The sequence below is a fragment of the Rhinolophus sinicus genome, chromosome 7, assembly GCF_057876585.1.
Source record: "Rhinolophus sinicus isolate RSI-liver-muscle chromosome 7, RSI-T2T, whole genome shotgun sequence".
NCBI lineage: Eukaryota > Metazoa > Chordata > Mammalia > Chiroptera > Rhinolophidae > Rhinolophus > Rhinolophus sinicus.
This window is the reverse complement of record NC_142507.1, coordinates 56,409,571-56,435,371: the sequence shown is the minus strand read 5'-3', so window position 1 is coordinate 56,435,371 and position 25,801 is coordinate 56,409,571. Positions and strand designations below refer to the sequence as shown.

Genomic DNA, 25,801 nt, shown 5'->3' with positions numbered 1-25,801 from the left:
GAAATGCTCACCAGGTCAAAATAAATTAATAGCTTCCTCTGAGATTTCTTGTCAGAGAACTGACTCAAATGTCTTTCCTTTTGTTTTATGAAGGTGAAAAAAAAATGAAGTCTATGAAGACTAAGATCTTGGTCTTAAAACTAAGATCTTAGATTTTTTTTTTCAGTTTTGACATTTCATGAGTTTTTCTTCCCGTATGGCTTTCAAATGAATGAGCAGCAATTTCTCTCAGAGGGGCTGTACCTCAGTGAAATTCCAGCTCAGCTCCGGTTGGCCTTCCCTGGTCACTCACTCCTGGCGGGGATGCGGCCACATCACGCACACCTGGGGGGCAGCGGGGCTCTGGCCACAGTGCGCACACGCTCCCGTTGGGGGGTGGGGTGAGCGGGGGCAGGGGGTGGGGTGAGTGGAAATCCATCCTTAAAAAAATCTGTGCACGAGATACTAACGGGGCTGAACGCCAAGTTCCTGAGAAAGCGTTTCGGAAGGGTCTGGGTTGTAAAGATGCAGACGTCTTAGAGATTTGCTTCTGGCAGCAATATGAGAAGGAAATGTGGTGCGGACCCAGAATGAAAGATAGAAGTTAGGAGACACAGGGGGAAAAGGGAATAATAGCGACAGAGCTGGATGTATTAAGTATATTCAAATTAATAAGAAACAGGAAGATCCCTGAGCCTAGGCAGCAGAGTGGCACAGCAGAAGCTTGCTGGGCGCATAACCCAGAGGTTGATGGATTGAAACCACCTTCTGCTAGCACTTTTGTCAGCACACATTATTCTCTTGTCAAATTTCAAGATTCCCACAAGAACACCAGGCAAAAGAAATCAAATCCAAACACATGACCGTGACACTGTTGCTTTACATTTCTTGTTCTCCTTTGCATGTAGATTAAAATTGGCCATTGTCAAATTGTGTCTTTGTCAACATTTTTAAAGCTCACAACATACTGGGAAACAATGCAGCATCTTACGTATTGTCTATGGGCAGCGACCCTATCACTGCTTTGCATCTGCTGAGGGGCCAACAAATCTCATGAATGAATGAAGACCCACCGTGACAGAGGCCACCTGCCCTGTCCTTCCTGCCTGTAAATAGGATGGAGCTCAAGATGAAGACTGGGAGTTAAAAAAGGAGAGGGGCCTGGGAAGAAGCGGGGAACGGAGAAGAAGGGAAAGCAAGCAGCAGGGCAGGTGTGGTGAGTGAGAAGTGGGTTCTGAGGGAGATGGTATTCTCCAACCCAAGAAACCCTAGAAAGTGGGCGTCACCTCTGTTATTTATGTCTTTACTTTAAAAACAAAACCTCCACGCTGTACATTCGTTAATGTGCACAACTGCAGGGGAAATGAAGATGAAGAATCAAACTCAAAAAGGAGCAAGATATTTGGGAGCGTTTTCACTGGAGTCAACCAGCAATTGCAGAAAGGGGGTTGTAAATATGCAGAAAAAACTATGAAGGGAGCAATAGACTTAAATCCTGTCTTGTAATCCCCTTCACCCTCTTTCCCTACCTTCTGATTCTCCTGAGGTTTCTTCTTGCTTACTCCACTTATCACTAAACTGGACAGACACATCCTCTCCTCATGTTCATAGAATAATCGACATGTCCGTGTCCAGTAAGTGCGATGTCGTTGTGGTTTCCCAGGCTTCTCTGCTCTGCCCGACCACCCCCTTTCTGCAATCACTGATTGACTCCAGTCATTTCCCTCTCCTAGCCTAAGGGCATGGGCTGTGAAGTGAACAGGTTGGATGTGATACATTCTATGGCATACGATAAGGGAGATGTGAGAGACAGAAGGACTAGACAGTGATTCTCAACCAGGGGTGATGTGGCATCCCACCCCCACCCCCACACCCATGGACATCAGGCAATGTCTGGAGACAGTTCTGGTTGTCACACTAGGGGAGCGTGCTACTGGCATCTGGTTGCAAAATGTCAGGGATACTGCTAAATAGTCTACAATGCATAGGAAAGTCCCTGCAACCAAGAATTATCTGGCCTAAATGTCAATGAATGTTTTCTGAATGTTTCACTGTGTATTCCTCCTGCACCCTATTACTGGAGGTTTAAAAGGTTCACTATTCCTAGCAGCCTTACTATGAAATACGTAGGCCTTACTGTCTCCTAATTACTCAAGTTACCTCATTTAGATGCCACCCAACTTAACATTTTTAACTGTTTCCTTTTTGGATTTATAGATCTCCATTTTCCTCAATCATATGCATAACTGCCATTATTAATTGATTTAGACATTATTTACTTTCCATCTCGTTATCATCAGTCCAAACTTATGATCCTTCCTCAATAAGTCTTTGTTGAAGCCAATTTTAGTCTCCCTCCCTTGTGACCAGGTGCGAGTCAACCACATTTACTTCTTCGCTTTCAAACACATAGTTTTAGCCTATTTTACTTTAAATGAATTTGCATTGTTCTGAAGTAGAAATTCTTAGAGACAAGAAGTTCTAAGGCTGAGAGAAAGTAGGTTTTGAGTGGGATTCTGCAAACACCAGGTACCAATGCTTCAAGTATGTTAAAGAAAAAGAAACAATTGCTCTCCAAGTGATGAGGTGTTGTGAAGCTAGGCCGAGGTTCCGGGGCAGCTGCACCTGGTCAGACGGAGGAGATGTGGCTGGACCCCTCAGGGGCCTGCCTCCCTGGCCCCTTCTTGACTCCCCTCTACACTCTGCAGGGTGCTGCTCTTATCCAAGACATTCTCAGCATTCTGCCTTTTTCCCTAGTCATTGCCACAGTGCAGACTCTGTGTAATCCCAGCGCAGAACCATTTTGTTCTGAATCATTTCTGTCGAGCATCTGGAGATTCTAAAGGAGTCAGTGAGTTACAAACGGAAAAGGGGGACCGGGAAATGTGCTGTATTGGTTAAATTTAGAGATAACGAGCCGTTGCAGGCCCCCCAAATTAAACCAGGCTATCCAGTTTTAAGAAAGCAGCTAGGATCTCACAGGAAATGAAACTCATGGACCAGCTATACCTACAAATTTCTTCTCAGCGCGTCTGGAAAGTGAAAGTGCGTTGACATTTGCCAATCATGTTGCCAAACACAGTGAGGTGAATATGTTAGGTGTGAGAGGTCTGGGGAGCTTGTCAGCATCGTTTCCTCTCCCTCCACCTGGGACAGAGATCAGCGGGAGCCCTTCCTCCCCTGGAGCCCAGGAATCGCAGTGCCATTCAGCCAGGAGGATGGCCTCCTGCAAGTCCGGGCACAAGGGTTCCATCCAAGCCCACAACCGGCGTTACCCAGGCGCCACTTGGGCGCCTGGTGAATTCGGCTCCAGCACCTGGCGCAAGCTCAGCTGATCCGCGACAGAACAGGCGCTGGTCCATGAGACGAGCTGAACAATGCTCGAAACGAAGATACCTGCGCGGTGGGTACCTGCTCTCAGCCTAGGGTCCCTATAGGGTGCCAGGCTGCTGGAGCGAGTGACCTCTCTCCCTGAGCCTTATTCACCGGAGGAATTTGCCCAACTCGATAAACACATATTTGTCCACACTGGAGTCTTATGGTCACATCTGTCACATTACCCCTCATAATTTAAAAGCCACCATCGGTACCGTGTAGTCGTGGCCGAGTGGTTAAGGCGATGGACTAGAAATCCATTGGGGTCTCCCCGCGCAGGTTCGAATCCTGCCGACTACGTTGGAGCGCTTAACATTATGCTGAAACGGTTTGCTGTGGAAAGCGTACCTGTCCTCCTCTTACTTAACCACCAGGGGAGGGAGGGGACGCCTCTTATCTGGACGTGTCCTGTCACGGTCTTGAAAAACCCCACTGCTGCTGCATTCGCACGTGCTGCTCAGAAAAAACCAAGTGAGCAGTCCTAATAACCCCAGCGACCAGTGGGGCTCAAGTCTGTCTCCAAGGGTCTTGCCCCAAAACTCTGCTCGAAGTAGGCTGTCAGAAGTGACCTTTTGGAGACAGTGTCTCTATGCCACAAAATGGAAGCTATTTTCATTCTATTTAAAAAATGTATCATAGGGTAAAATTGACTTTTTGAAAGCATATGCATATATTCGTGTAACCACTACCATTATCAGGATACAGAACCGTTCCATCAGTCCATACACTTCCCTTGTATTATCCTTTCACGGGTCGCCTCCTAACCCCACACGTAACAGCTGACAAACAGGTACATTTTCTGTCCCTACAGTTTGGCCTTTTTAAAAAATGTTACAGAAATTGAATCATACAGTATGTAATCTTTTGGGATTAGCTTCTTTCACTTGAGGTAGAGCATGCCTTGAGATTTATCCAAGTTGCTGCATACATCAAAATTTGTACCTTTTTGCTGTTGAATAGAATCCCACTGTATGGATGTCCAGTTTATTATTCATCCACCCATTGAAGGACAGCAGGGTTGTTTCCAGTTTTGGGCGATTGTACGGGGAAAATCGCTATAAACATTGCTGTACATAAATTTTCATTTTTCTTGGATAGACTCCTAGAAGTGGGATTGATGTGTCATCTGGCAAGTGTTATGTTTAACTTTATAAGAATTCTTCAAACTATATTTCCAGAGTGCCTGCACCATTTTTCATTCTTACCAGCAGTAAAATTTCGAGTAATTTTTAAACCATTTTAACAGGCGTGTAGTGATATCTCACTATTTCTTTAATTTGCATTTCCTAATGGCTAATAATGTACACTTTATGGGTTCATGTGCTTGGGAAAAAATAAAATAAATAAGATCCTTTAAGATCCTCTTCAAAAGTAGTGTAGACAAAGAATTTTGACTGATAAACACTTTCAGCAGATTCAGTATAACTCATCACAGATAATTGTGGGACCCACTGTTCTACGCAGGGTTCCATGGTGTAATGGTTAGCACTCTGGACTCTGAATCCAGCGATCCGAGTTCAAGTCTCGGTGGAACCTTGTTTGTCCTTTTAGTCTTTCTTTTGTTTTCTTCCAGGAAAACTGTCCACCTAAATAATTGAAATCAATTTTGACCCTGACATCTCCTGCGACTTCCTGAAATCCCAACACACATCTCCTTGGAGTGCACTTCTCGGTGCTTCAGGACAAGGGCTGCTGTGACACCCAGTGGCTAAATTCGCTATTTTGGTCAGCTCTTCCTCCATGGAAAATCTACTGTGTATTGCTCACACCTACCCCTGGACCAGCTCCTGTCCCAGGACCGCGGACAGCTTCTGTCTGAGCTTCAGAAACAACTCCTGTCCCAGGACCGTGGACAGCTCCTATCTGAGGATCAGAAGCCCCTCCTGGCCCCAGGACTGTGGACACTGTCAGTGCATTGCAGGGACTATTTCTAGGAAGGCAGAGTCCAAGAAGTCCATGTGCCTTTCCCACTCATCAGCCTCTCTCTCTCTCTCTCTCTCTCTCTCTCTCTCTCTCTCTCTCTCTTCAGCAGTGGGGGTCGTTCATTTCTGATTGGCTCAGTTGCTGCCCCTAAAGCCAAAGTAGCAATTTTTACAATCAATGGTAAAAATTGATTCTTAGCTTCTCCAGTGTTGGTCACTCATTCCCATGTCTTCGCTTGAAATCCTGTGTACACTTAGAGGCGACCTTCATATCTCCTACTTTGAAAAGCCTTCAAGTTCATTCCTCATTCCTCTTCTTCTATGTCCCTTATTGTGTCTTTGCCACAACATTGTTGAAGAAAATGCAACAATAATATTAGTGCTCCCCTATCTCTTTATACACATATCTCATATCAAACTGTTTTTATATTTGTCATTCATTCTACCTGCTAGCATGTGTGTTTTGAAGAAACGGACTTAAGTCATATCTCAGTCCTCAAAACCCAAGGTTGTTGGTTATTAAATCACTTTAAATAACTTAAACTGATGTAGTAGAAACTAATCTCATTTATGAATCTAACTGGTGTCGTCACCTTTAGGAATAGTAAGTTCCTTTAGAGTGTCCTTTCACACTTTTGGGTTTTTGGTTTTTTTTGACACCATGGAAACCTCTCAATGAAGTACATGATCAATTAATTCAACATTTTTCCTTATATATTTTAAGAATTTTTGATATTTTCTTTGCTACATTGTTAGTCTTTAAGAAGCAACAGAACATCCTAAATAACATTCTATTTATGAGACATGACACAGTCAGTGGAAACACAGAATTCAGAATGTTCATTAGGGCTAGAGAATTAACGTTGTCTAGCAGCTGTCTTCCTTTTTGCAGGCCTCCTTCTTCAACAAGGAAGACAGACTATTGCAAATCAAGGGCTTCTATTCAGTGGAGCTCTTAGAGTAAGGATTGAAAAGAAGCTGAAGTAGATGTTTCAATAACTTCTGGTTTAAAAAGGACAGTGTCCCATTCCATGTGATTGGACCTACATTTGTCTCATTCTAGTGTCCCAAATGAGCGCTGTGAGGAACTCACACCCCAGGTTCCCTCTGGAAAAGGAGAAGGAAGCTCCAAGAACTGGTTGGACTCTGATCTTAGCTTCAGGCCTGGGTGCACTCTGGCCTCCCAAATTATAAAATTGAGGTTAATGACTCACACAGCCACATTTCAAAGATGATGCGTTAGCAACTTTGTAGTTCATTACACTTTAGTAATGGTGAGGCTTATTAGTTAAAATTAGGTTATGTGACATAAAAGAAATTCTTAACTACAGAAGATTCTCAGCCTGGTGTCCCTAGTCTCCAACAGTGTCTGTGAACTCCCTCACATTATTTCTGCAATTGTTAGTTTTGTGTCAGGGGCGTCTCTCTGTGAGAGGGTAAGTTTTATTTCACATACCACAGGATTTTGAGTTTAAAAAAAAAAAGCTAAGAATCTCTTTCTTAATAACTTCATGACCACTGAATGAGAAGAAGAATTTGCTGGCTCTATTTTGTTATTCTGGGAAACAGATAAAATGACTATGGAAAGACAAATGGGCTCCAAACTTCTGTAATAGGTTTGTCTGGCATGAGCCCAACGTCTGCCTTCCCAATGACAACGTCACCCTCACCACTGCGCTTGGAAATCACTATGCGCACTGCCATACCCATGTGTGTTTCTGATGGTCACAGACCAAAGCAAACAACTTTCAAGGCCTTGCCTGATCCACGTTGCTAAGGGCATTCACCAACTTCTTCTTTTCTTCTTCTTCTTTTATATTTCTCTACCTTGTTGCTTCTGAGAACAAACAGGCACCACTTTAAGGGTCGAGTTCCATGAGCTGCCTCTTGTACATGAAAAGACATGGATCAGCACTTTCTTCCAATGAGCATCTAAAAGTCCTAGCCACCTAAACACTGCACATTTCAATTGTATGTATGCTTCTCACTTTATCTGTGCCATTATCCTACGAGTCTGAAGCAGTTTTTTTTAAACTCTCCCTGTGTGGGCTGTATTTCTTTGCATGTTTATGGAGTATCCCTCCTAGCGGACATTAATCCCTGCTATCTTTCACCACTTCATACTTGCATCTGGGAGGCGTCAGCCTCCTAATGTTTCACAGGAAAAGAAAAAGGACAAAAGTAAATACTTACATTTAAAAATCATAGCAAAAATAAAATAGGAATAAATTTAACAAAATAAGTGTAAAAGTTATACTCTGAAAGCTACAAAATATTGTTGAAATGAATGGCCTGAGCCAATTCCTCAAAACATATCTCTTGCTACATATGCATACCTCCTATTGGTTCTGTTTCTCTGGAGAACTCTGACTAGGGACACAGTCTCTTGTTAAGTACATGTAATACAAACACCTGCTCTAAGATTTTCCTTGCACTTGCTTACTGGTGGCTAGTCATGAACAAAAGTTTCCAATATTGGTGAAGTCTAATGTATACATATATCCTTTCTTTTGTGACGACTGCTTTTTGTGCTGTTTTAGAAATTCTTGCATACTCCAAAGTCATGAAGAAATTATCCTGTCACCTTTCAGAAGTATTATTGCTTTCCCTTTTATGTTTAAATATACTTCTGTTTGACTGAGTTTGGGGTATGTTGTAATTCACTTATTTCCATATTGATATCCAATTGAACCACCAATTTATTGAATTTCAATTTATTGAAAAGAATGGTCTTTCCCTAGTGCATTGCGGTATCACCTTTGTTTTGAATCAAATGGCTGTATGAGTGGGTCTGTTTAGGATGCGTTCTGTTCCATCCGTTTAGCTATCCATTCCTGAGTAAGGGCCACACTGTCTCGATTGCCATGGCTTTATAACAGTGATTTTTTTTTTCCTTTCGGAAAGCTTTAATTCATAAAGTCTAACATACACTCAAAAGCACACTGCTGGGAGCTTCAGATCTTGTTGAAAGCAGTAATGTTGACACTCCTCAAATGCTTCTGGAACTTGGGGGCCTCCTGTTCCCACAGGTCGGAGACCACTTAACCACCTTCCTCCACACACTTGGTCTGCATCTTGGGTGCAAGAGCCTAGGGGCAGCAGTTGCCCAGGTCGGCCAGTGTGGCCGGATGGAGTAAACAGCCCCAGCTGAGCCTGTGGGGTCCCCATTCCCAGGTGACTTCTAGGAGGAAGGGGGGCCTGAAGACCCACATGGATTTTTTGGCCATCTCGCACATTGCCCCCAGTGGCTCTTTCTGCAAATGGGAGGCGCGTGCCAGACTCTTACTAAGTCTCAGTAAGTGTTAAGTCCTGTGTCACTTAAACCTAAGTTCCCCTCTAGGTTTTGGTAGTTTAGAATCGCTCTGAAGTGCTTCTCTGATCAGAGAGAGGCGGAACGGGGAGTGGCGCAAGCCCGGCAGGGGGCAAGGTCAAGTTGAAAAGAGCTGACAGGAAGGTCCCCTGCCATTTAATCCCCAGAGCCCGGCAGGAGCGGTCACCGAGAGATACAAGGGGGAGGACCCACAGAACCTTTGGCAACCACGCAGAGCTCTGTAGCATTCATGTCCTCAGCAGGGACCACAGAGTTGTCAGGAACTCCAAAGCAGGTGACTGAGTGCAAAATAAAGCATACTGCCTCCCCGTCGGGGAATCGAACCCCGGTCTCCCGCGTGACAGGCGGGGATACTCACCACTATACTAACGAGGACGGCTGCTGGGCCCACTGATCCCGTAGAATCTCTCGCTGACCCGAGACTGCGACCCAGGGACCGCAGCACTTTATCAGAGGGAGGAAAATTCATGAAGAGCTGTCCTAAAAAGAAGGAGCAACAGAGACTGGGCGATGCTCCTCGCGGAACCTTCCCTCCCTGTCGCTGGAGCTCTGGCCCGGCAAGTTCAGCTACGGGTCTTGCCGAGTCGCTCGGGGTGTGGGAAGAAAAAGAACCCCGTAGTCGACAGGATTCGAACCTGTGCGGGGAGACCCCAATGGATTTCTAGTCCATCGCCTTAACCACTCGGCCACGACTACACGACTCTGAGCCCTTTCTAGTTCCAGATAAGGAAGGATACAAACAGGGATGACAGTTGCCTGTTGAACAAAACAAGAAAGTAGGTTTGCAAAGGAAGACAGACCTCCAGGTGAAACGAAGGTTGGGCAAAAACACTTTTTGCAAATGGAGAAATCAGGTCGCCTAAACAGAGAAAAGAGGAAGAGGGATGAGAAGGGAGAGAGGAAAGGGAGAGAAAAGTGGTTCAGACAAAAGAAATTCAATGGTTTATGGGAGACAGCCTGGTCTGAAGGGATAGGTGAAACTAATACCGTGTTAGAAATCAGGATAATTATTACGCTTGGGAGGTAGTGACTGGGAGGTCCCACTACCTTTGGCAGGAGTTTCTGGGATTCTGGTAATGATTTTGGTTCTCACATTGGGTGCTAGGTACGTGGGTCTGCTTGCTTTGTGCAAATATATTGAGTTGTTCACTTTCATATGCTTTTTGTGTAACTGTTAAACTTCAGTAAATATTTTTCTTTTAAAAATATCCATCAGTAAGATGTAAACTTTTGCTGTCACTGAAAGGTATGTTATACATGAATATTTATTGATGACATACTAAGATATTCATTATGCATTTTTCAACTTGAAAACAAACAAACAGGTTATTAACTAAGGCAGGGCTATAACTTAAATTTTCTGTGAATTTCATCCTTTTTGTTCAGTTTTGTAAGAAACTGCCAAGGATTCTTTTCTGCCAAGGACACAGTGAGACTGGTCTTGGGCTCATTCACACCTACGTGCTGTTTGACGCAGGTATACACCGGGCACCAGTCGGTCAAAACGTGGTACCACCACTTCCCGGATTCTTACTGCACTTTTTAAAATTTGTGTTGCGACCCATCTGAGAGTCATGAAAGCAATCTAGTGAGTCAGGACCAACATTTTAAAACTGACAAAGGAACAGAACACTGAATAGAGTGCAGGACAGGCAATAAAAGTACGTAATGCATCCGGAAATGTTTGTTTGCTTTTTTAAATTATGTATGTGTGTAAATGTCTATTTCTTAAGAGCAGACCGGTCACACAAGCTCGAGTATCAGCGGCCCAACGCACACCTACCTCCACCTGAGTCGTTTAGTAACGAAGGACCGACTGGTGCACCGCTCCGCTGCGCGACGAGGTCTCACACGGCGGCCGGGGCCTCTGGGAAATAGAGATCAGCGCGTGAAGCATCCTGGGAGTCGTAGTCCTGCGTGTTCGCGCGCTCTCACGCACCGGCAGACGGAGGCGGGGCTCTCGGCGCGACCGGAAGTGGCCGTTGAAGCCGCTGTAGGCGTGGAAAGAGGTTGGCACTGGGCTAGTCTAGGGGCTCCGGCTCTCTTCCCTAGGTTTGGTGACCGTCGCGGCGCTTCCGGACCGGAATGTGTGGATCGCTGTAAAGGAGGGGACGCCTAGGTATCACCATGGCAACCGCCAGTCCTCCGGTCGCGTGACGTCACCCTTCTCGCTCCGCTGGGAGCGGCCTTTGCGGGAGGGAGCTGGGGAGTCCTGGAAGGGGGCGCCCCTCGCCGCTGTCCGCGCGGGTGGTTCCGCCCTGATACGGTGGACGGCTTTGTTCTTTTGTTCCGGTCTAGGAGGAAGGACGGGAGCTGGGCCCCGCCCCGCCCGGCCACCTTCCAGCTTTTCCGCCCCCGCAACAGGTGTGTGTTCCTGAATCCGAGACCGTGGGGCCCTGATCCCGCAGGTGTGCACGGAGGTAACGGGCCGGCCTTAGGCGCCTCTGGCCAGATTCTAGGGGAGGCACCGAGGGTTTTCTTAATCCGGGGCTAAACCTGCGTACTCGATCTCCACTGTTTTTGTTCAGCGGGAGTGCCATTTGCCTGTTTAGAGTACTTCTCTTTTCCTAGGACCTCTTGGCCACTATGTAGAACTGTAAGGTTTGATTATGACGTATGCTGCTGACCTCATCCTGTGTCTTAGGTCAGCCAAACTCGGCGTGTGTTAAGGTTCAGACTTCCCGGACATCAGAGCCCCAGACCGAGGACCCAGCTGGAGGGACGCTGCTTGGGAAACGCTGGCGATCAGGTTTCAGAGGAACGGGATGAGCTCCTGAGATGGAAGGTAGTGGGGACGACTGGGGGGAGAACGGAATGATGGAGGCAAAAGAATGGTCATGACTTGAAGATCAAATACTTGACAGAGCTGGAAGAGATGGAAGGAGGAAATTTTGTATTTAAGGATCAAAAAAAGAATCAGAATTACATTATAGGGAGAGACTTGGAGGAAGAGTTAACTCCTGGGCTTCGGGTTTGGGGAATGAAAAGGAGCAATGATTTATAAAGTCTGTGATTCTCAGATGACTTCTGTTTATTAAATATTGGAATGATAATCTTGCAGTCCGAAAAAAATCTTGGTAATCATTTCTTCAATGTAAGAATCAGGATTTTAAATGTTGATTGGAGATGGCTGGCTGTTAAGCCTATGCCTGAACAAGTGTGGCCTTAAGCTCTTCACTTGGGGTGCAGGTAGCTCCTTTGTTGACTTTCTCTTTTTTGTTCCTTATATTAGGCAGAAGTGCTTTTTCCTTTAACTTTTGCTCTGATCTTAGTTCTTAGTCCCCAGTAGCAAGAGATTGCTCTCCCCCCTGCCCCACGCACACTGCTGTCCTTCAAATATGTGAAATCAGCTGTTAGAACTCCTACTCACAAATTGTTTTCTAAGCAAAATAGCCTCAGTTCCTTTGATGGGTGTTCACAGGATATATGTAGACCTCTTCTCTGAAAACTCTATTGCATGCTTCTTACAACGCATTGCCTAAAACTAAACACAGCTCAGTGGATGTGCTCTGAAAAATACCTGAAAGTATGATGTACTGCTTCTTTCAATTTGGATTATACTTCAGCTCTTTATCATCAGATTGTATTTGCTTTAAAAAAAACTAGCGATATTATGCTGTATACCTACACCTTTTTTTTACATAAATTGCAGTGAACTAGATTCATGCCATCTTTGTGTAATAGAATTGTTTTTCATCCTTAATGTCAGGACTTCACATTTATGATTGTTCCTTTTTTTTTCAGCCAAGTGTTCGTTAGTCAGAACACTTAAGAATCTTAATTTAGTTATTTACTGTTTTAACTGTCCTTTCCAGCTTGATTTCAACTAGTGTATTTCATGAATATTTTGTTTCTTCCTACATGTCATTGAACAGGTCCAGGATAAGGGCAGAGCCCTGTGACATGTCACTTTAGACTTCCCTCTGCATTTCATTGTCTTTACAATCTTTAAGTATGGCTGTGCAGTCAGGTTTGGTTTAACCTATTATTATACAGTCTTTTTTCTTGCATTTCTTTAATATATTAGAAGTTTTCACGTATTATTTATGTAGGTTGCGCTATACCTTATATTTGTTCTCAATTATTTTTTAAGAGCGCAAAGAATCTCTGTTTTATTTCTTATAACTGCCTGTGTATCTACAATGATCTCAAAACACTTTTTAATGAAATAATCAACATTTTCATTACTAGTGAATAATTGGAAATTGTAATAAAAATAACTCCATTTGCAGTAGCATTCAAAATATGAAACAGGAACATGTCTAACTAAAATGTTTAAGATCTGTACACAGAAAACACTGCTGAGAACAAACTTTTTCCAGCTCTACTGAGATATACTTGACCCATAATATTTTGTAAGTTTAAGTTGTCCAACAGGATGATTTGATACACGTATGTGTTGCAAAATGATCACCACAATTAGGCTAGTTAACACATCTGTCACCTCGCATATTTGGTTTTTGTGTGTGTGTGTCTGTGTGGTGAGAACATTTAAGATTGACTCTCATAGCAACTTTTAAGTATATAATATAGTGTTGTTAACTAAAGTCATCATGCTGTACATTAGATCCCCAGAACTAATTTCTAACTGGGAGTTCGTACCCTTTGACCACCATCTCCCCATTTTCCCCACTACTCCAGCCCCTGGAAATCATCATTCTACTCTGTTTCTATGCATTCAGGTTTTTAGATTACGCATATAAGTGAGATCTTGCAATATTTGTCTTCCTGTCTTATTTCCCTTCACATAATTTCCCTTCAAGGTCCATCAGTGTCGCAAATGGCAGGATTTCCTTTTATTTTATGACTGAAATGTTCCATTTTTATATGTGTGTATGTATGTGTGTGTACATATATGTATATATACACATATACATACTCTTGGTGGGAATGTTAATTGGTATACCCACTATGGAAAACAATATATAGTTTTCTCAAGAAATTAAACATAGAACTACCATGTGATCTAGCAGTCCTGCTTCTGGGTATATATCCAAAGGAAATGAAATCACTATCTCAGAAAGATGTATGCAGCCCTGTGTTCATTGCAGCATTATTTACAATAGCCAAGACATGGAAGCAACCTAAGTGTCCATCAATGGATGAATTGATAAAGAAAATGTGCTGTATACATATATATAGTTCCATGCGGCTGCACGAGTTTACAGTCCCACCAGTAGTGCACAAGGGTTCCCTTTTCTCCACAGCCTCACCAACACTTATCTCTCTTTTTGATGCACACCTTTTCATGTACCTGTTGTCCATCTGTATGCCTTCTTTGGAAAATTTCTATTCGGATCCTCTGTGTGGTTTAAAATTGGATTATTTGTTTCTATGTTCTTGAGCTGTATGTGTTCCTTATATATTTTGGGTATTAACCCTTTATCAGATATACGTATAATTTGCAGCTATTTTCTTCCATACCTTGCCTTTTCATTTTGTTGATGGTTTCTTTTGCTGTGCTGAAGCTTTTCAGTTTGATGTACTCCCACTTGTTGGTTTTTGCTTTTGTTGCTATGCTTTTGACGTCATATTGAAAAAAATCATTGCTAAGACCAATGTCACGGAGCTTTTCCCCTATTTTCTTTTAGGAGTTTAACCTTGTTTAAGTCTTTAATTCATTTCAAGTTAATTTTCATGTTGGTGTAAAATACGGGTTCTTTTACAGATTTTTTTTGTTGTTGTATAGAAACACCTACTTTTTATACGTTGACTTTGTATTTTGCAACTTTACTGAATTTGTTGATTAGTTCTAACAGTTTTTGTTGTTGTTTTACTGGCGGAGTCTTTAGTATATTCTATACTTCTGTTATACTTCTTCCTTTTTGATTTGAATGCCTTTTATTTATTGTTCTTGCCTAATTGCTCTGGCTGGGATTTGCAGTGCTATGCTGAATAGATGGTGAGAGTGGGCACCCTCCTCGCTTGTGATCTTAAAGGAAAAGCTTTGAACCTTTCATCATTGAGTATATTAGCTGTGGGCTTGTCATATATGGTGTTTATTATGTTGAGGTACATTCCTCCTATACCAGTGTTGAGAATTTTTATAATGAAAGGATGTTGGACTTTGTCACATACTTTTTCTGCATCTATCAAGATGATCATATGAACTTTATCTTTTATTTTGTTAATGTGGCATATCACGTTTATTGGTTTGGATATATTGAACCATCCTTGCATCCCAGGGATAAATCCTACTTGATGATGGTGTATGATTCATTTAATGTTCTGTTGAATTCAGCTTGCTTACATTTTGTTGAGACTTTTTCCATCTATGTTCATCAGAGATATTGGCCTGTAGTTTTTTTCTTCCTTGTAGTGTTCTTATCTGGCTTGGCAGCACGGTAATACTGGCTTCATAAAATGAGTTTGGGAGTGTTCCCGCTTCGGTTTTTTGGAAGAGCTTGAGAAGAAAAGGTAGTAGCTCTTCTTCCAATGTTTTGTAGAATTCACCAGTGAAACCATTTGGTCCTGAGCTTGTCTTTGTTGGAGGTGTTTGATTACTGATTCAATCTCCTTACTCCTACTGGTCTGTTTAGATTTTGTTTCTTCATGATTCAGTCTAGTAGGTTGTATGTTTATGAATTTATCCATTTCTCCTAGGTTATCAAATTTGGTGATGTGTGACTGTCCAATTATAATCCATTATATTTCTCTATATTCTTGCCAGCAGTTATAGTACCATGTCTATTTAATTTTAGACATTCTGTTAAGTAATATAAGTAGTATACATTATTGTGATATTTAATTTGCGTTAATAGCAAAGTTTCAAAGGGACTGTGAAGACTTTTGGAAAGTAGTCTGATTATTCATATTTTCTGTGTAGCAGAGGAGGCAGCAGAAATATTTTGCCGCACTTAGTGAGAGCACAGATTGAGTTGTATGATCCGTATGACTGTCAGTATCTAGAGACAAAACTGGGAATCCTAAAGTAATGCTTTACCTTGTGAGTCTACCCTGAAAGTACCAGAGCCCTAGTCACAGTTATGCTGATCTTTTTTGGATTCTGAGAATTGTTTAAAATGGCACAGTTTCTGTTACTTTCAAATGGAAAAATAGATGGATTTTATGGATTGCTGGGAGCAGCTAAGTTGGACAGGACTCATTGTGGTTTTTCCTTTCCACCCTAGACCAGTCCTCTCCAGCATCTGTGCTTCCCCAAGGGGGACATACTGTACTCCCATCAGCCAGTTTTCAGGTAAGTTGGGATTTTCTGAAATGCCATGTCAGTCCTTAGAGTAGGATTCTATACTCTTTTGCTGTGGTTGGGGTATGTTTATCCAAAAACCAATGTTGGCAGTTCACTCTGGGCTCCCATCTGCCTGGCAACCTTCCTTCCTCATTCTGCCTCCCCAGCCTAATTCAAGCACTCACCACTTACCTCTTGCTTATCTTGCCATGCTCCAGTGATGAGAGTACAAAACTTGATCCTTTTCTTGAATAGACCAAATTATTGCTAAAAAACAGAACAGGAAAATATTTTAAAAGGTGAAATGAGTGCCCTGGAAAATAAAGAATGAAAACCATGTGGTCTGGAGGTCCACATTCATGGAGGATGTGGAATTTGCACTACATCTGAAAGGATGGGTGACATTTAGATATTTGAACAAGTGAGGTGGGAGGGCTGGGGTAGATTCCAAATATGGAAAAGATTATGAGCAAAGGTTCTCAAGTAAGAATTAACAGGTGTCACATAGGATTCAGAACAATTTGGAGATGGTTTATTTTGGAAAATGGTAAACAAATGGTTGAATAAGATCGGAACATGAAAGGTCTTGAATATCTAGATGAGAAGTTGAAGGCTTTATGCTGTAGGCCATTGGTGAACCATTAATGGTTTTTGAAAAGGAAATTGATATGATACTGCTTTATGAAAAACCAATAACTGATTGAAAACGTACACAAAAATGTAACAGTCATTCCAATCAACCCAAGCCCTCCTTTAATCAGGCCCCTTCTTTTTGGACTTTCCCCCCTACTTCCTTCCTGTCCCACAACTTAATCATGTGGTCGCAGTTCTTCCCACTTTCAGCTCAAATCCTTCTGGTATCACTATTTTTTGTTGAGGGACATTGCCACAATAAACTATACGCATTTAAAGTGTATAGCTTGGTAAGTTTTGACATGTATATACACGCACGAAATCATCACCACAATCAAGATAATGAACATATCCACAGCGAGAGAACATGCTTTGTATGACTTGAGTCCTTTTGAATTTATTCAGACTTATTCTTTTGCACAAAATATGGTCTATCTTGATAAATGATCAGTGAACACCTGAAATGATTGTATATTTTGCTGTTGTCAAGTGGAATGCTCTGTGAACGTGTTAGATTTCTATTGCTGCTGTAATTAATTTCCACAAGCTCAGTGGCTTCGATCAACAAATTTGTTATCTTAGCATTTTAGAGGTCAAAACAGGTTGGCAGGGCTGTCTTCTTCTGAAGGCTCTAGGGCCCAGTCTGTTCCCTTGCCTTTTCCAGCTTCAAGAGGCTGCCTGAGTTCTGGGGTTTGTGTCCACGTCCTCCATCTTCAAAGTCATCAGTGTGGCATCTTCACACCTCCCTCTCTGTCTGACTCTGACTTGTCTTCTCTCGTCACATCTGCTCTGACTCTGTTCCAACTTTCTTGCCTCCCTGTTACAAAGACTCTGAGTACATTGAGCCCACCCACAGAACCCAGGATAAATTCCCCATCTCAGTCCTTCACCTGGTCACATCTGTACAGTCTCCTACCATGTTAGGTAACGGTTGCACGGGTGTCAGGGATTAGGATGTGGGGTCTTGGGCTGGGACATTGTTCTGTACACCACAGATGTCCGTCTGGCCAAGTTTGTAGATAGTGTTCTTCAAGTGCTGTATATATTTACTGATTTTCTTTCTACTTGTTTTATCAATTACTGTGACAGGGATATTAAAATTTGGGACTATTATTATGCAAATTTGTCTACTTTCCTTGTACTTTACTCAGCACTTTCTGTCAGTATTGCTCACTTCACCCCTTTCCTAGGTAAAGCTTTATGGCTAAGCAGAAATGTGTTTGGTTTTTTAGGAGTCAGTGACCTTCAAGGATGTGATAGTGGACTTTACCCAGGAAGAATGGAGACAGCTGGATCCTGTACAGAGAGATTTATTCAGGGATGTGACATTGGAAAATTATACACATCTGGTCTCTATAGGTGAGGTGACTTCTCTGAGTTAATACCTAGGGTACAGAGGAGGAGGAGCGTTCTCTCTTTAGGCGAGTTTTGCCTCAAAGTTAAGGAAGAAACCAAAGATTCCTGAATTTTGAAAGGCTTTGAGGTTTCTTGCCTAGTAAGTAGGCGGACAAATAATTTTTCTGAACCCAAATCAGTTCGCAAATTATACACTGTCTGGGAGATATGGCATGGAAGCCGCTATGCTATTTGTTCCCGTCGAGTTGGTCCTACACATCCTGTTCTCTAGACAGTGGTGACACTGAATTCTGATATGGCGCTTCTCCCTTACTCCAGACGGTTACCTTTTTTTCCCTCTCCCATGAGCAGGACTCCAGGTTTCCAAACCGGATGTGATCTCCCACCTAGAGCAAGGGACAGAGCCGTGGACTGTGGAGCCAGGCATTCCAGTGGGTGGCTTTGCAGGTAAGTGATGATCCCCACTGATGAGTGTCATTAACTCTAACCACCAGCTGATAGGAGGGTTTTCTGTCTGATATGTAGATGTTCCTGCTTCCTGTGAAGAACTGGGCGGCCATCTGGACCCCCTGTGCTTTGTCAGAACATTAGCTGCCTCGATGCTTATTCTGTCGAACCTTGCAGAGAAGGTATCCTTCTGCTGTTTGTAAAGGTGGCATCCTGATCTGGACTCTGGATTCCATCTTTTCCCACCTCCTTTGGGATCCTGAACTTATAATTAGCATCTCACTTTTCAGCCCTTACAGGCTTTGTCACTAGTACCTTCAAACAGAAACAGAGAATGTGAAATCCAGGTACTTTTACTCAGCTCTGTTCATCCAGTTGGCTGCCATCCAGTCTGCCTCCTCGCTTTCCTGACCAAGCTCTCCATGAGCTCTGTGCCTTTCCTAAGCTCAGTGTGTAGCTTTGGATCCTGTCATTTGGTCAGACTAGAAATTATAAATTACTTTCTTGTAAAGCATTGATTCCCAAACTGCACAGAGACACCTCTTCAAACAGCAGGCCCTGGAAAAATATGCAAATGTAGTCACTCTGGGGAAGGGATAAAACTCCAGAATGACTGAGGTGGGAGTGGGGTGTTTTTCTGTGGGGAGAAAAAAAGTGTGCCGTGTTCATATTTGGGAAGTGCTGGATTAGCTAAAATTTTAGCAAGTTTCTTAGTGGAGGACCACTCAGAGGGTTTTTTTTTGTTTTTCTGTTTTTTTAACATGTAGTAGGGCATTATGAATTTCCAATAGGGCCACACAGAATGTAATATTTCTCCCCCAACCATGAGTCCATTTTTTTTTTTCACTACTGCACCTTTAAATTCTTTCTCTTTGAATACGGTTTCATGAGCCTGTCAAGGTGAATCCACTGGGACTGGCTGGGGGAGAAGAGGGAAGTTTGTTCCAGAAAGAACTGTCTGAGGGATCATAAGGATTTCTAAACATGGGAAAAGAAGGATTAAATCACTTGATCAAACATCATATATTTTTTCTAGGTATAAAGAAAAAACAAAGCATGTAAAATGGAATCTCTTTGTTGACACCAAAAAGGGAATTTTCAAGTCCTTTCTTGTACAATCTATCTATTCAAATTAACATACAGTCATTTCAGTCTGTCTAAAGTTTTTTCTTTAAGGAAAAAAAATACGGTTTCATGGAACATAATTCAGAAAATTAATATTTTTTAATAAGAGCTTTATTTATGTTACAGTTTCTTAATCCTTGGAAAAAACAAGTTGTCAAGTTTTATTACAAATTAAAAATGAAGTTTTAAAAAATCCCAATTTGAGCAGGTAGAAAACAATTTTAAAGTATTTAAATACGTATTCAAAAATCCTAGTTTTTTTTTAAAAAACACTTTAGTCAATACCAAAAAGAGACTTATTTAGGTAAAACTAATAAAACACACACATTGCATAGATAATATACGATTCCAGTGACCCAGTCAGTGGGCAGAAGACAGTCACTTGAAGTATTCGGCTCCGTTCTTGTTTACGTTTTGTTGCTGGAATGTGACCTGATGATGACACTCTTGGCTCGGTTCTGCCCTCGGTCCTTCCCTCATCAGCATTTGGAGCACACTTACTCTTAGCTCGTGACTTGGCTGCTTTCATCTCTGTAAACGTGACTTACAGTTTCGTAAACCTCTGTATAGGTAATTGAAGTTGTGACGGTACCTCCACTGAGGTGGCCAGAGGCCCTGGGCCCTGTCTACGTCATTTGCCTCTCCTCTTTCTTGCCGTCTTCTCTAGGCTCTCCTGTGGCCTGGCCATGGAGAATCGTGACCGTATGCTGTCCTACTGGCCCATGTTGTTTTGTAGCCTGGTTGGCAGCACGCTCAGTTATCTCTCCATGCAGAGGGGTGTTGGAAGACTGGTCAATGTCCATAGACTCTGCATGTAGTAAAGTGGGAATTGCAGTTCCCTCTGGTGCTGTTCAGTCTGGCCTTCTGGAACTTTCTCCAATCCTTCATTTTTTTGCCCACCCCTGATATTCTGATAACTTTGTACTTATTGCATGGAAGACACGACAGTGTGGATGACATAGGTCACAGTCTGTTGCACGTTTATTGTCTAACTGGAATCCCAGCTAGGGCTGGAAATCAGCTGCTTCCACAGCCTTTTCTCCTTTAACAGCACCAGACGCCCTGGTCTCCAGTCCTTCACTGTGAAGTGCTTCTAGAAAGTAATCTTTGTGGCTGTCTGCTATACAAATATATCTTTCTTAGTACCGCTCCTGTTAATGAAAACATATCCACTTCTTATATTGAACAATTGGCTGTTCCCTAAAACCTGTATTGCTTCCATCACCTTCTCCCTGCTGGAGAAGTACCAATGTCATGAGGCTGCCTGTGCTTACGTAGGCTTCACCGTTCCCCATGGTGCCAGGTGGGGCAGGATGGTGGCAGTTCTGGGTCTGTGCCTCACTGCTCATGCTTGTGGTGATGGTGATGGTGATAGTGACTGGGCTGGCAGCACAGGACATAGGGTTCTTTGAGGTCTGCTGTACCCTCCTGTCATCAGTGCAACAAAGAAATGCTGTTCTAACGCAGCCTATTTTCTTTACTGAACCTCCCAGCATTGACTACCCTGCTTCGTTCGGTTGTCATCTTTCTTGTCTTGGGACAAGAAGGACTACCCCAGAGTAGAAAGTAGAGTAAGGTAACACTGCTTCTGATTTCCTACTTTTCTTTTTGTTTATGCTATTCTTTTGTTCGTTTGCTGATAAACTGCTTTTTTTCATCAGTATATTTTATTCATCCCATTACCCTTCACGTCCATCTCTTCTTTTCTCACATATCTTCGTATGGCTTCAGCTATTCTTTTCCTTCCTTTTTTGAGCTGATATTTCCTATGCTGTATTTGAATATCTTGGTTATTCTGCTACTGTTGGCATCTTCCATCCCCACAAACTCCACTGTAGTCTCCATTTCTCTTCCCAATTCTCAGAGTGCCTAGAACTTGTTGTCTTCCTCCCCTTAAATTATTTCCTTTACTGTTTATAACATTCCCATTTTTAGCACTGATATGACTATTCCTTTAATGTTCCAGGATAAAAACTGTGCATCCTTGGCCAGGTCTTTTCTGTTTGTTCTGTCTTCAATTCACAGTTCTTGGATTTTTGTTTTTTTCATTGGCGAGGAATCTCAGTTTAGATTGTCTCCTCTAGATTCAGTCCATCCATGTCCCCTCTTAGCCATCCCTGTGTCACCTTTTTAAATTAACTATCACCTTAAATGGAGTTCCCTGACTGGTTCTTAGAGATTATCTATGAAATTGAATGACATGCTCTCTTGATATTTTTATCTGTTATTTATTTATCGTTCTCCTTAGGTACTTCCAAATTTCTCCGCAGATAATAGGGCTATCTTTTAACATTCTCAGAATCTCCTGAGTGCTTTATATGTAGTTTCATTAGGTCATTCCGATAACAGCAGTTTTTTTTCCCTACTCTATTCAGAGAACACTGCCATTTTCTTTTTCTTTCAGACTGGGAGACGAGCCCAGAAAATAGAGTATCAGTCCCAGAGCTGGACATTTCTGAAGAAGAGCCAGCCCCAGAGGCAGTAGTGGAGAAACACAAAAGCCCCGATCGTCGGAGTTCTGACTTCCCAGAAACATGGGTGTCGAAAGGCAGTCTAGAAAGGCAGCCAGCAAACGAACAGACACTGACTGGAGAAATAAAAATAACTGCAAAGACGGTGCCCACTTTGGAGGGAGACCATGTAAATTATGACTTTGAAAAAAGCGTCAATATTAATTCAGACCTTGTACCACAAGAAATATCTCCAGAAGAGACCTCTGCTAAAACAGGTATCAAACAGAATTTAAACGCAGTTAAAAAAGAGAAATCTTGTAAGTGCAACGAATGTGGGAAAGCTTTTAGTTATTGCTCAGCGCTTATTCGCCATCAGAGAACACATACTGGAGAAAAACCCTACAAATGTAATGAGTGTGAGAAAGCCTTCAGCCGGAGCGAAAACCTTATTAACCATCAAAGAATTCACACTGGAGATAAACCATATAAATGTGATCAGTGTGGAAAAGGGTTCATTGAGGGTCCATCTCTTACTCAACATCAGAGAATTCACACTGGAGAAAAACCGTATAAGTGTGACGAGTGTGGGAAAGCCTTTAGTCAGAGGACCCATCTTGTTCAGCATCAGAGAATTCATACTGGTGAGAAACCATATACTTGTAACGAATGTGGAAAAGCCTTTAGCCAGAGAGGCCACTTTATGGAACATCAGAAAATTCATACAGGAGAAAAACCTTTTAAATGTGATGAATGTGATAAAACATTCACCAGGAGCACTCACCTTACTCAACATCAAAAAATTCATACTGGAGAGAAAACCTATAAATGCAATGAATGTGGGAAGGCCTTCAATGGGCCTTCCACATTCATCCGCCATCATATGATTCATACTGGTGAAAAACCGTATGAATGCAGTGAATGTGGGAAAGCTTTCAGTCAGCACTCAAACCTCACTCAGCATCAGAAAACGCACACTGGGGAGAAACCTTACGATTGTGCTGAATGTGGAAAATCCTTTAGTTATTGGTCATCCCTTGCTCAACATCTGAAAATTCATACTGGAGAAAAACCATACAAATGCAATGAATGTGGGAAGGCCTTCAGTTACTGCTCATCCCTGACTCAGCATCGGAGAATTCACACCAGAGAAAAGCCCTTTGAATGCAGTGAATGTGGGAAGGCTTTCAGTTACCTCTCAAACCTTAATCAACATCAGAAGACTCACACCCAAGAGAAAGCTTATGAATGTAAGGAATGTGGGAAAGCCTTTATTCGGAGTTCATCACTTGCGAAACACGAAAGAATTCATACCGGCGAGAAACCGTATCAATGTCATGAATGTGGGAAAACCTTCAGTTATGGCTCATCCCTTATTCAGCACAGGAAAATACATACTGGAGAAAGACCCTACAAGTGTAGTGAGTGTGGAAGAGCCTTCAATCAGAACATACACCTTACGCAGCATAAGAGAATTCACACGGGAGCAAAGCCTTACGAGTGTGCCGAGTGTGGCAAAACCTTTCGACATTGTTCATCTCTTGCTCAACATCAAAAAACTCACACAGAGGAAAAACCTTACCAGTGTAATAAATGTGAAAAGGCTTTTAGCCAGAGCTCCCATCTGACTCAGCATCAGAGAATTCACACTGGAGAGAAGCCGTATAAGTGCAATGAATGTGACAAAGCCTTCAGCCGGAGCACTCACCTGACGGAACACCAGAACACTCACACTGGGGAGAAGCCGTACAACTGTAATGAATGCAGGAAGGCTTTCAGCCAGAGCACGTACCTCATTCAGCACCAGAGAGTGCACTCGGGAGAGAAGCCCTTCGGATGTGACGATTGTGGGAAAGCCTTCAGATACCGTTCTGCTCTCAGCAAACACGAGAGGCTGCACCCTGGCATCTGACTGTTCTAGGAGCATCATAAGCATTGGGAACGCAGTTCCTTGAGTCTGCCCTCTGTTAGGCACTGAAGGATCCCAGCAGATCGAGGCCTATTTAAACCATTTTAACTGTGTTGTCAGCTATGGAGTAGAAAGTGTGCTGGCCTGAAGTAACCAGTTTTGTTGTTAAGCAACTTTGTCACATTGGGAAATTCAACTGCTTCAAGCCTCACTTTCCTCTGATGTGGATTTGGAGTAGATGATTTCAAAGGGCATTTGGAGTTTTATGCTGTTTTGTTTATTCACAGTATATTATTGACTAGGGTTACTACACATCAGATTTTGCTGTGTTGCTTCTAGAGTGTATATTTATGCATGTTTTGCTAATAGAAAGCATTTGTGCTTCAGTAACTAAACTGGAGATCCTTTATGCTCCTGTTCTAATGCATTTAAGTTGTTTAAGTAACTGGTTCCTAATAAAAGGAATTATAAAATACTCTCACGTTGAGTTCAGTAACATAATGGCTTAACTCATTACAAGTATCATACTTACAGTTCTATGACTTTCTCTTCCAGTACGTTTTAACATTGTAGTTGATTACAACTGCAGAGATTCTCTTCTACAGCTTAAACAAGTGTTATTTAACCCCATTGGCATAGTGGAATTACTTTGGGCACTTTCTAAAGTCTACTGCCAAGCCCCACCCCCAGAGACTGTAATTTAATTGGCGTAAGGGGTGGGACTCAGGCATCAGCATATATTTTTTAACTCCACATCGTGTTTCATGTATAAAATAAGGGGTAACCAAAGGCTTAACTGTTAATTTTGTTAGCGATGATAGTAGCATATGTAAGAAAAATTGTCCATGGAGTTTAGAAATGCATAATGAAACATCTAGAGATGAAATTACGTGATGTCTCAGTTTCATTTAAAATAGCTCAGCAAAAGAATACAATGAAGAAAAAGGGGACTAATAAAGAAAATGTGGCAAAATTTTAATTATTGAGTCCTGGCAATGCGCATATGGGAGTTCATTATACTGTTCTCTAATTTTTTGTATGTTTTAAATTTGTCATAATTTTTAATAAGTGAACATTGTTTTTATCAACTTATTTCCTAGAGAACAAGTTTAAAATAGATTTGACTTGTTTTATGATCTTAGAGATAAAATTTAAAAAACAGTTATAAAAGTGTAAACAAAAGTCCCAGAAAGAAATTAAAAGTTTATTCTGATATGATTTGCAGAGAACATAGCCTTCTGCACAAACTGGAAACAGGCTCTAAGAATGGCACAGGGTTTTTAAAATGCAAATTGCAACGGATGGGCTGCTAGGGAAACAAAGTCATAAATTTATATAATTTATTATTTGATTGCAGGGAGCAACTGGACCCTCAGTTCAGCTGGCTCTGGTCAGCAAGTGGGGTCATGAGATAAGAACAAAGAGTAACATATGAGTAAGCGTTTATCGATGTCCTGCTCTCAGTTCAGTCTGCAGAACACAGTTTTAGTACAGAGTGTTGCTTATCAATCTACAGAGAAAGCAAGGTCATGCCTTGTGAACAGCCATAGTTTAGGTCACCAAAAATCCAAATGTGAGGCGACAAATTCTGATATTTAAGTTCTTACACATCCCCAGAAGGTATGGACTGGGGGTCTTGGTTGCCCCCCCAACCCTTTCCTTAAATTTGATCTTCTCACTGCCCCTCCTTTCAATCTCTTCCCTTTCCTTTCACAGCCAGATTTTTTTTCTCACAGATTTTAAAAGCCATGTGTTAGGAGTGAAAAGGCAAAAGGTGGGAGGATAGCTACAGCTTTGATAGAAGGTAAAAGTTAAATTATCACCAGCTGCTGCCTCCAGCTCCCAAAACTACATAAAAAGCCAACAGCTAGGAATTGGGCCAGAGGGCTTCCTCAGCAACACGATTTCAGACACCCAGGACTCCTGACCATCTGCAGTCCTTTTTCTGTCTTTAATCGTTAAAAATATTTTTACCCTTTTTCTTCTGCTCACAGCATCCCAGCTCCAGGGAGAGCTGTTGTTCACAATCTTAGCTGTAGAGGGCGCAGCTCACTGGCTCATGTGGAAATCGAACTGGTGGCCTTT

General features: G+C 42.3%; 2 protein-coding genes and 5 non-coding genes across 10 annotated transcripts in view; 4 read left to right on the top strand and 3 right to left on the bottom strand.

Annotated features, from left to right (window-relative positions):
* Nucleotides 1-361: 361 nt before the first annotated feature.
* ZNF391 (zinc finger protein 391) overlaps nt 362-25,801 on the bottom strand; it is a 35,636-nt gene continuing 10,196 nt past the window's right edge. Inside the window, exons 2-6 of one of the 4 annotated variants that reach the window (XR_012491860.2) lie at nt 15,989-16,063; nt 10,391-11,473; nt 9,243-9,363; nt 8,966-9,087; nt 362-7,162 (exon numbers count right to left, since the gene is read on the bottom strand). The gene's annotated coding sequence lies outside the window, so the exon portion shown is untranslated. Of the gene's footprint in view, nt 9,088-9,242; nt 9,364-10,390; nt 11,474-15,988; nt 16,064-25,801 lie in introns of all 4 variants that reach the window. The other 3 variants (XR_012491859.2, XR_012491861.2, XR_016021810.1) reach the window with 3 other exon arrangements.
* Nucleotides 3,573-3,654, top strand: TRNAS-AGA (transfer RNA serine (anticodon AGA)). The gene has a single exon. It is a non-coding gene; the product is annotated as a tRNA-Ser (tRNA).
* Nucleotides 4,819-4,890, top strand: TRNAQ-CUG (transfer RNA glutamine (anticodon CUG)). Its single transcript has one exon. It is a non-coding gene; the product is annotated as a tRNA-Gln (tRNA).
* Nucleotides 8,911-8,982, bottom strand: TRNAD-GUC (transfer RNA aspartic acid (anticodon GUC)). Its single transcript has one exon. It is a non-coding gene; the product is annotated as a tRNA-Asp (tRNA).
* TRNAS-AGA (transfer RNA serine (anticodon AGA)) lies at nt 9,222-9,303 on the bottom strand. Its single transcript has one exon. It is a non-coding gene; the product is annotated as a tRNA-Ser (tRNA).
* On the top strand, nt 11,253-24,191 carry ZNF184 (zinc finger protein 184). The gene is made up of 5 exons (XM_019714088.3): nt 11,253-11,392; nt 15,738-15,805; nt 17,662-17,788; nt 18,137-18,232; nt 21,762-24,191. Exons 1-5 carry the CDS (start codon nt 11,386-11,388, stop codon nt 23,717-23,719), a joined length of 2,256 nt encoding a protein of 751 aa, XP_019569647.1. The 5' UTR covers nt 11,253-11,385; the 3' UTR covers nt 23,720-24,191.
* On the top strand, nt 19,074-19,199 carry LOC141568719 (small nucleolar RNA SNORD22). The gene has a single exon (XR_012491939.1). It is a non-coding gene; the product is annotated as a small nucleolar RNA SNORD22 (small nucleolar RNA).

Bases quoted from the DNA above. Each gene is read 5' to 3' on its own strand.
- ZNF184 (XM_019714088.3), top strand. The intron at 17,789-18,136 runs GTGAGGTGACTT...TCCCATGAGCAG, and splicing joins TACACATCTGGTCTCTATAG to GACTCCAGGTTTCCAAACCG. The intron at 18,233-21,761 runs GTAAGTGATGAT...TTTTTCTTTCAG, and splicing joins TCCAGTGGGTGGCTTTGCAG to ACTGGGAGACGAGCCCAGAA.